At 41.6% G+C, this 9,754-nt stretch overlaps 1 protein-coding gene across 3 annotated transcripts in view; it reads right to left on the bottom strand.

The window, feature by feature from the left end:
* The window catches only part of ANXA7 (annexin A7), a 23,215-nt gene extending 14,219 nt beyond the window's left edge, over nucleotides 1–8,996 (bottom strand). The window contains exons 1-6 of one of the 3 annotated variants that reach the window (XM_007454657.1): nucleotides 8,965–8,996; nucleotides 6,865–6,928; nucleotides 5,447–5,501; nucleotides 3,031–3,235; nucleotides 2,322–2,423; nucleotides 1,645–1,709 (exon numbers count right to left, since the gene is read on the bottom strand). In XM_007454657.1, the coding sequence (XP_007454719.1) occupies nucleotides 1,645–1,709; nucleotides 2,322–2,423; nucleotides 3,031–3,235; nucleotides 5,447–5,500 (426 nt within the window). In that variant the 5' untranslated portion in view covers nucleotide 5,501; nucleotides 6,865–6,928; nucleotides 8,965–8,996. Of the gene's footprint in view, nucleotides 1–1,146; nucleotides 1,213–1,644; nucleotides 1,710–2,321; nucleotides 2,457–3,030; nucleotides 3,236–5,446; nucleotides 5,502–6,864; nucleotides 6,929–8,964 lie in introns of those variants that run through there. The other 2 variants (XM_007454655.1, XM_007454656.1) reach the window with 2 other exon arrangements.
* Between the last annotated feature and the right edge of the window lie 758 nt (nucleotides 8,997–9,754).

The raw sequence follows: 9,754 nt of genomic DNA, 5'->3' as shown, positions 1-9,754 counted from the left end.
CCTGCTGAAAAACTGCCACAGAATTAGAATTGGATCAATCAGGAGAGGTCACCTGGCCCCAAGACAAAAACTTTCTTTACATCTTCCTATACACACACACACACACACACACACACACACACACACACACACACCAACTTCTATCAGGGGATTTTCAGTGACAGGGAGCTCACCCCTCACAAGGTAGTCTATTTCACTTCCATCTATTCCACTTTCCATCTCCCAAAATCTACTGCTCTGTAACTTCCTGGTTTCAGTTTAGGGTGGTAATTGTTATGCAAGATAAGCTGCATGTGTATGTGTGTTTTACTTTTAGTGTTTTTATGTTTAAAAATCTTTTATATTCAGTCATAGAATGATGTCTTTAAAAGCAAATGCATGCTTAAACTAAACTAAAATAAAAATTCTCGTAACAAATGATTAGAATAACTACAGATTTATAATATGATTAATAATCAACAATTTCTTTAAAAAAGGATTGAAAGCAATTTACTATGGGCTTTGGAGGAATATCATTTACTGTATCAGCAAAGTAGCACTGCATAACAGAGACCACTGGTCGGAGCGGCATAAGAGCTACGATCTAGTCTCAGCTTTGACTTTCACTAGCTGTGTGGCCCTGGACAAGTTTCTTGATCTCTCTGGAGCTCAAAAATTCCTCAAATCTGGAAAGGAAGCCAGAAAATGGCTAAGCTGTTTTTCTTCCAATTCTGTAACCCCTTACCAATCCCAGCTTAAAAAAAGCTTAAAAATGCTAGATCTTTATGAACAGACAATATGAAATGAGAAAATCAAGATAAGGTAAACATAAAACTGCTTATGTTCCTAGTAACTTGCATAGGATATAAAAGAATTAACAAGTCAATTAAAGAATAAAACTTAATATTAAAATAAGGAGCTATATTGAGATAGGGCAAAGATTTGATATACGGGAGACCTTCTGAGACTCCTGAAAAATCAATTTAACAGACATTAATTGACTACTGTATTTAAAGCCCTGCCAAGCACTACAGGGACATAAAGATAAAAACAGATACAATGAGCCCTCAAGGAAGTGGTGAGAGACAAATACAGGAGAAATTAGAAACAAATGAAGGCATATATAGGAGATCTAGTGATTAGTGAACATTAAAAAACCTTACTCACTTCACTGCTATAATCCAAAGAAACAGGAGAGGAAACAGGATAGGAAGGTAAGGATTCTGTATTGATCTAAAAGAAGAGTGGAAAGTTATAAAGGTAAAAAAGGAAAACAAAACCATACTTCATAAAACACTGCCAGAAATATCAATCACCCAATCACCTGAGTTCATAGTTATACTGCCAACAAGGGAGGAGGAAAAAGAACTAAAACCAACGCCAAGAGTCCAAGTGAATCACTATGAAAAAGAGTATGGGTGTCATCACCTGTGAGAAGGGACCTATGTTTGTCTTATTAAAGTCATCAGGACAGTACTTAAAAGCAGGTGGACCAAAGAGCATGGAGTCTAACAGAAGCAAAGATTAAAGTCTTAAGTGAACTGTCTTAGACCATCTCCTCTGCTTCATGGAAACCTCTAATGTTAGCAAAGGAGTAGTGCCCTTCTTTAGCATTATCCAGTTACCTAGACTAAATTTAAAAGGTAGGAAAAAAAAAAAAAATACCTGACTAGGGTAAGGAGATTGTCCTCCAGGGTACTGAGAAGGCATCGGTCCCCCAGGAAAACCACCTACATATTAAGAAAAAATACAGCAATCAGGTCTTAACAGATTTAATTTTTCAAAACAGCACTGATTTATTATGAATACAGAAACATATGTGAATATTCACACTACTTATTCACTAGGATAATTTTTAAGTTTTATAATTTACTGAATCAAAAACCAACTTTGGTCACAAGGACCTTTTAAAATATTCCATGTCCTAATTTCTTTAAAATAATTTAACATAATTTCTTTATAAACAATACTCTAAAAAAAGAACAAAACACTTGAACCAGATTAAATTCTGATTCCATCCAGAAAGGATGACAGGACACAGTTCTGGGGGTTGTTTCCTTTGTGCTATACTAATGAGCAGAGAAGTTCCTGAAGGTTTTGCTTTTTGGCTTCAGGACAGATAATTTTTTTTTAATTGAAAAAATAGGTCCTTATTACCATCTTGCTGATTAAACTTTTTCATCAAATTAATACACTTCATGAAACCGTAAACTACCTAAGAAGTATTTAATATAAACATTTACTAAAGACGATCCCAAACATAAACTACTAAGTTCCTTCAACAGCAAATGCAAGATTCAAAATATCAAGCTACTGTTTTTCTCCGGACAGTTAGTACATACCAGGTAGTGGGACCTGGGATGGGCCCCCGCCGTAAGACTGTGAGGGTGGCTGTGGATAGCCAGAAAAGCCTGCTCCACTTGGTGGGGCTCCAAACCCTTGGCCTGGAGGAAGAACAAGAGAAAAAAAGAAACAAACTACAGTGAGAGTTCTCATGATTGAAGTGAAAACTTTAGAAACAGTAGAAGAAAATATACTATTAATGCTATAGCAGTAGTCCCTTTTGGTCTAAATTCAATTTCTCAACAAATCCTTCCCCATTAAAAAATAAATTTAAGAAAAATGTTACTTCATTCATCTGCCTTAATAACTTATAATACAAAAGTGCTAAGATTTTTGTCTGTCTGTTTGGTTGGTTGGTTTGGTTTTTTACATACTGTGGACAAAGCTGTCCTAAGGTCACAATCATGACAAATGAAATATATTAATCAGTTCTTAAGATTACAAATTATCAACCAAACCATTATATATTGGTCCTTTATTACCATGAGATTTATTCTAATTCCTTTCACAACAGAATTTTGGAGACTGCTCCCAGCTTTCATGCCTCCTGAGAACCTTTATCCTTCTATCTTGCCAGCTAGGTCCTTACTGTTTAAGGTAGAAAGTAGGCTAAGAGCAACTCTGACCTCGTACAAAACAAGAAGGAACCGAGAGGATTAAAGAGAGAAGAAAAAAAATGCTATACTAATTCCACAACCCAGGACTCACCTCCAGGATAGGATGGAGCTCCCCCTGGCTGTGGGGCACTGGGATAGCCTCCAGGGGCAGGGCAGCCTCCAGCTCCTGGGTAGCCTCCAGCTCCTGGGTAGCCACTACTTGGTGCTGGTGGGTAGGCACCTCCTCCCACTGGAGGAAAGCCACTAGGATAAGAATACTGACCAGGAGGAGGAAAAGATGACTCCTGACCCGCAGGCTGAAAAACCAGAAAAATTTTCAAATGAATGTGATCACCAAGAAATAGAACCTAGCTAAGGAAACAAACAAAGATAACTGTTAAGGTCTAGTTTATTCTTTTACATATTAAAAAGCCCATTAGAAGTCCTGGTATCTCATACTAGTTTATCAGTATACTAGTTTTTCAGGACACTTGTTTGTCAGAATTCAGTTATATATAAATCTACCTGTGTTAGGCAAGAAGGGTCTGTTTCTCTATTCAGGAGTAAGAACCAGGCTCTTTCCAAACCTCAAGCCTTCAGGAACAACTAGCAAAGCTCATTAGTTCCTTCATTTTCCTAGCACCTGGAAATAATATTTGCCTCTCTACCCTAAAGAGAAGAATTCATGGCTTTCTTGCAACACATCTGGACCTGTGCATAATAGGGGGGGAAAAAAAAAAGGTGACCTGAGTCATACACTGGATGTGACATTTTGGACCTCAGTTCAGATCACACAATGTCTAAGTGTGGAGAGACTGTTACATGTTCACTACACTTTTTCCCAGGCCACAAAACTAGACTACATTTCCCAGGACCCCGTTACAGTTAAATAGGACCATATGACCGAATACTGGTAAACAAATGTGGACAGAAGTAACGTACGTGACTTCCAGCCTGGTCCCCTTAACTTTCTGCCCAGTCCTCTAAGCTCTCTCTTCCCCTCTCTTTTCCTTCATCTGCCAGCTGGAAGCAGAAGATCCAGTGGAGGACTCCAAGGCACTAGAGAATGGTAGAGCCAATATACCAAGGCAACAGAGGATGGAAGGAGCCTGGCAACCCGCAAGACGAGATGGAACAAAGCCTCCTAGCTCCCCACCACACCCCTCTCCCCGCCACCCCCACCACTGACTTCCAGGAGACTGAAGTAAGCAAGTAATAAGTTTTTATTGTGTTAAGTCATTGGGATGTTAGGGTTGTCTGTTTTAACAATTAGCTGATATTGACTGAAATGGTGGTCAGAGTCCAGTTTAGTACATAGGGACCTGGGAACATATTCATAATTCTCATCTCTTCAATGATAAATTCAGGAGAGCTATGTATTCACTTTACATAAGAATATACATATTATCATTAATCTGTATAGGCCCCTCTTTCTATTCTCCCAGAGTTAGAAAGAAGCCCTGCATACTTATGAGCATAAAATTGAAACACACTTCTTACTTATGCCTCAGCTATGAGGTTAGTCCTCAGAATAATAGCACATTTAAAACATGCACTCCAAATACTAAAAGTCTCAGAAGTACTAATCCAGGGACCTCTAATCCACTGCAATTTGTTACCTATGAGTCAAGCTCCTCTTAAGTTTTTTTTTTTTTTTTTTAAAGATGTTGGGGGTAGGAGTTTATTAATTAATTAATTTATTTTTGCTGTGTTGGGTCTTCGTTTCTGTGTGAGGGCTTTCTCTTAAGCCCCCTCTTAAGTTATTTTAAATCTTCTAACACAAAGGTTAAAAACTAGTAACTCAGGACTTCCCTGGTGGCACAGTGGTTAAGAATCCGCCTGCCAATGCAAGGGACACGGGTTCGATCCCTGGTCCGGGGAGATCCCACATGCTGCTGAGCAACTAAGCCCGCGCACCACAACTACTGAAGCTGGCGTGCCTAGAGCCCGCGCTCCGCAGCAAAAGAAGCCACCATAATGAGAAGCCCACGCACCGCAACGAAGAGTAGCCCCTGATCTCTGCAACTAGAGAAAGCCCACACACAGCAACGAAGACCCAACGCAGCCAAAAATAAATAAATACTTAACAAACAAACAAACAACAACAAAAAAACCCAGTGACTCATAGGATCGATTTAGCTTACATACATGTTGTACTGAATCATACAGCATTTAACGTTTTAAAATATTCATTTCCCAATTTTAAAAATTGGGCAATTTCACATAAAATCCAGATTGTTGGCTTTACTTGAAGATATGGAATTATCCAGCAACACTGGGTCAGCCTCCCTGCATGGACACATCCGGCTTAAGCTGACTAACTGCTGCCTTTCCACAGGTGAGCCAAGTCCCTGTAGTTCCCCACAACACCTGCCTTCACTCATGTACTCTACTCAGTACTTCTGGCCATTTGAATTTATGACCCCTGCTCTAGCATATCTGTAAGATCTGTCATGGGCTGGCTAGTTCTATACAAGATCTGTGCCAAGGACATGAGCTATTTTAGTATCATAAGTGGCAATACTTACAGGATATCCAGGGAAAGCTGGGTAGCCTGTGGGGGGATAGCCCGGGTACGACATTCTGTAACAACAATAAAAAATGTCTTCTGTAATTTCCTATAAGGATTAAGGCCTTTGAAGATATATTTTGTCATAGGGTTTAATCAAAACACACCTTCTTTCAAAAGAGTCTAGCAGGCAGACTGATTCAGTAGTTCTGAGACGGGGCCCAAGATTCTGTATTCCTAACTAAGCTTCCAGGTGATGCTATTGCTGCTGGTCTGTGAATATTTTGATACCAGAATATTTTGGCATTTCTGAATCTACCACCTAATTTGCCAAATTTTTCAGTATGTGTTTTGGCTCGTCTCCCCAATACAGCTATAAATGATTTGTATTTCTTTTTTATCAAGACCCCAAACAATGACATATATACACTACTATATATAAAACAGATAACTAATAAGGAGCTACTTTATAACACAGGAAACTCTACTCAATACTCTGTAATGGCCTGTATGAGAAAAGAATCTAAAAAAGCGTCAAAATATGTATATGTATAACTGATTCACTTTGCCATACACCTGAAATTAACACAACATTGTAAATCAACTATACTCCAATAAAAAATTTTTTTAATAAAGGACCCCAAACAAATCCAGTTCAACACTTACAACAGCCCACTATTTAATAAGCACTGTCCTAGGTGCTGATACAGAGATGAGGGGGGAGGAAAATGAGAAAATAAATTTAAGTTATTATAGTGCTCCTTATGACATAAGCACAGTATAGAAGCTAAAAACTTGCTAAATTGAGAATGAATGGGCATATATTTAGTCGAAGTTGAAAGAAAATAAGAAAACTGATACAGTCAGTTTTAAAACAGTCATTTGGAATCCAAAGACCTGGATGCAAAGGACGTTAAATCATTTTTTGCTGTCTTCTTCCCCAAGCCCAGCTGATAAAAAAAAGTAGTAAAGGAGAAACAATACCATCCAAGAACAGTCAGATGGACCAAGGGTAAAAGAGGTCAGGGTCAAAATAAAGTGAAAAAGTCTGAAAATAATTTATGAGAGAAATTAATAATAATTTTATTTATTATTATTATTTTTTTTTTTTTTTGGCACGCGGGTCTCTCACTGTTGTGGCCTCTCCTGTTGAGGAGCACAAGCTCCGGACGCACAGACTCAGCGGCCATGGCTCACGGGCCCAGCCACTCTGCGGCATGTGGGATCTTCCCGGACCGGGGCACGAACCCGTGTACCCTGCACTGGCAGGTGGACTCTCAACCACTGCGCCACCAGGGAAGCCCAATAATAATTTTAAAGGCAACAAGTTTTATAGCACCAAAGACTACAAAAACAATTTAAATTTCTAAATCTCAGGAACTGTTCCAGTGACAAAGTCCTATTTCTACAACCTTTAGCTACTACATTAAATCTTACCTTTAAAGGCACTAGAGGAATTACGTCAACAAGAGTTTCTGAACAGAATGAAGATAAAGACTATCTGTACATGAGAAAACTTAAAGCAACTTTAAGAAAATGAATCTGGGTACATTTTGAAGTATAATTATATAAAGGACTAGAATGCAATTCTATTTCCAGGATGTACCTCATAAAAATACTTACACAAATGCAAAATTATATACGTACAAAGCTATTCATTACATACTATTTGTAACAGAAAAAGGTTGGGAATTCCCTGGCAGTTCAGTGGATAGGACTCAGCGCTTTCACTGCCACGGGCTGGGTTCAATCCCTAGTCAGGGAACTAAGATTCCGCAGGCCAAGTGGCATGGCCAAAAAAAAAAAAATCGGTTAAAAACAATCTAAAAGTCCATTAATAAGGAACAGGTAAAACAGATTATGGATAGCCATACAATGAAGTGTTAGGCAACTATTAAAAATGAGCAGCTCTCTTTTTACTCATATGTGAAACCATCTCTAAGTCATATTAAGTGGGAAAAAGCAAGATGAAAAACTACATAGATAATTTGCAACCAAATGTGTAAAAATTACATTTATTTGCTTGTATACAGAGAATATCCCTGAAAGTATACTCAAGAAAGTAGGAAACAGTACTCCACTGCTGCCTCTGGAGAGGAGAGCTGGGGCATAACAAGGAGACTTTTCAATGTACTAAAAAAAAGGGCTAAGTGTCCTTTTGGAATTATGCATGTATCATCTATTCAAAACGCAGATTTAAAAAGCTTTTGTAAAAAGCTGAAACAAACCCAAGTTTGGTGACTCAACAAACTACTCAACTTTGCCCAAGGAATAATCAGACTATACCAGTGAACCAGAACTTTAATTTCCTTTTCAACATCCTCCATCAGCAACTACTTTTAAAAGACTAGAAAAGCATTCTTGGTTTTCCAAACCATCTCCACCCAGTGAGTCAACTACTAAAAGGGGTGGGTCTCACTATTCAAGTCTCAGAGATGGCATGAAGCCCAGGAACACAGGAGGCAGCTGTTGCAAATTTATGAAACAAATACAAAATAGAAAGGGTGTATGAAGATGGCCAACAGCAAATACTACAATTTTCCAAAACCTGCCTCTTGACTGGGAAAGACCATTTAAATCTGTCAGCAAGGGCCCTTCAATAAAGAACTGGAGGCACGACTAGGCTCTGCATGGACAGGGTAGGCAGTCTCCACCAGTGAGGACTGAAAGGAGGCTTCACTTTGCAGTGGTCGAAATTCTCTCTTCTACCTCCCTATCTAGTACTTGAAACTCCTTCCCTGCCTGATAGGTAACTCATTACACTCATTATCTAATTAGGACAGATTATCAGATCAGCTCCCCACCAACTGGCAGAAATTAGAGAGTTTAAAGGCAGTTGGACGACTTTTCATTTGTCACTTTATGGTGGACATCAGCCATCTCCTTCTGTAGAAGTGTTCACACAGGTTGGGCTCAAATCAGCACACGTTTGCTGCTGCTAAGGTACTAGGAATCAAATCTGGAATGCCACTTCCCTGAATAGTTCCCAAGAATTATAAACCTGAACCAGTGTACAGTTTTAGGCTTCCGCATTCTGTCCTAGGTTCACTAAGCAAGTACAAACGTCCCAAGTTTCCCTAAATTTGCTGTGTCACCAGGAAGTCTAGTCACCAGCCGGACTTAGCTTTCGGTGCTGCTCACCGGTTTTCCTACTCAGCCCTCCTTGGGGTCGCTTCAGCAGGGCCATCCTCTGGCCTCAACCCCTCCACCTGTGGTCCACCTGCCTGCGCGGGAGGCCTCACTGCTCCCTCGGACCTCCGGACAGCCAAGGGGCACAGACGACCGGCGAACAGGACTTCCCGTTGCCCGGCCGCCTCGCCGATCCCGCCCTAATGCGCCCCGGCCCGAACGCCCCCACCAAAACGCGCACACCGAGTCGCCGGCCACTCCCGGGGCCCACAGGCTCCTCCAGCGCCCCCCGGCTCGGGGACACACGCGGGGCCCCGCCCTCTCCCGGCTAGCAGGCCTCAGAGCAGGCCGGGGCGAGGCGACCGAGGGGTACGAGGGGTGGCAAGGGTAGAGTACGCCGTTCCTCACCTGACCCGGTGGAGCAGCGTCACGTCCCAACCTGGTCTCGAGCAAGATGGAGCCGGGGGCGGGCCCGGGAAGGGCGGGGCGCCGAGTGCCGCCGCCCGAGGCCGTTAGGATCGCAGGGGGCGGTGCCGACAGGGCCAGTCCAGGCGGCTGTCGGTGCCGCTGCTCCGGCTTTCCCTTCCGCCCCGCCTCGCCGCTCCACCTGCGAGAAGACGCTCTCTTCGGGTACACCAGCCAGTTTTATCACAGTTCCTTCTGGGCTCTCTCAAGCCATTTGGGAAGTTGAAGCCGTCCTGAGGAATCCCAAAGCCCCTTCAGTGGTGGGCGGCAAAGAAGGGCTTGAAACTGGGAGGCCAGGGGCAGCCTCTCCGCCTGATGTGCCGTCCTCCCTATCTTCTGAGGACAAAGACGGTGTCTTTTATTAGTCCCTTGTGAATTGAATTAATATTTATGAGGCTCCTAGATAGTGGGAACAGGAGGTGCACTAATCAAAACCACTCCAGAAGGGAGTTGTTAGGTGATTCCAGGCTCCCCTCACACTAGAGCCCTACCATTAACATTTGAGGCAATTTCAAGGGCCCAGACCAGTATCTTAAACTCATTAAGAAAGTTTATATTCCAGAGCAAAGAACCAGTTGGCTACCTTTTACAGTGGTTCTCAAACTGTGGTCCCCAGACTGGCAGCCGCCACATTACCTGGTAACTTGTTAGAAATGCAACTCATTGGGCTCCACCTTAGACCCAATGAATTAAATTCTAGAGATGAAGCCCAGCAATCTGTTTTAACAAGCCC

This window comes from Lipotes vexillifer, unplaced genomic scaffold (genome assembly GCF_000442215.2).
Source record: "Lipotes vexillifer unplaced genomic scaffold, Lipotes_vexillifer_v1.1 scaffold205, whole genome shotgun sequence".
Lineage (NCBI taxonomy): Eukaryota > Metazoa > Chordata > Mammalia > Artiodactyla > Lipotidae > Lipotes > Lipotes vexillifer.
This window is presented reverse-complemented; position numbering and strand designations above follow the sequence as displayed.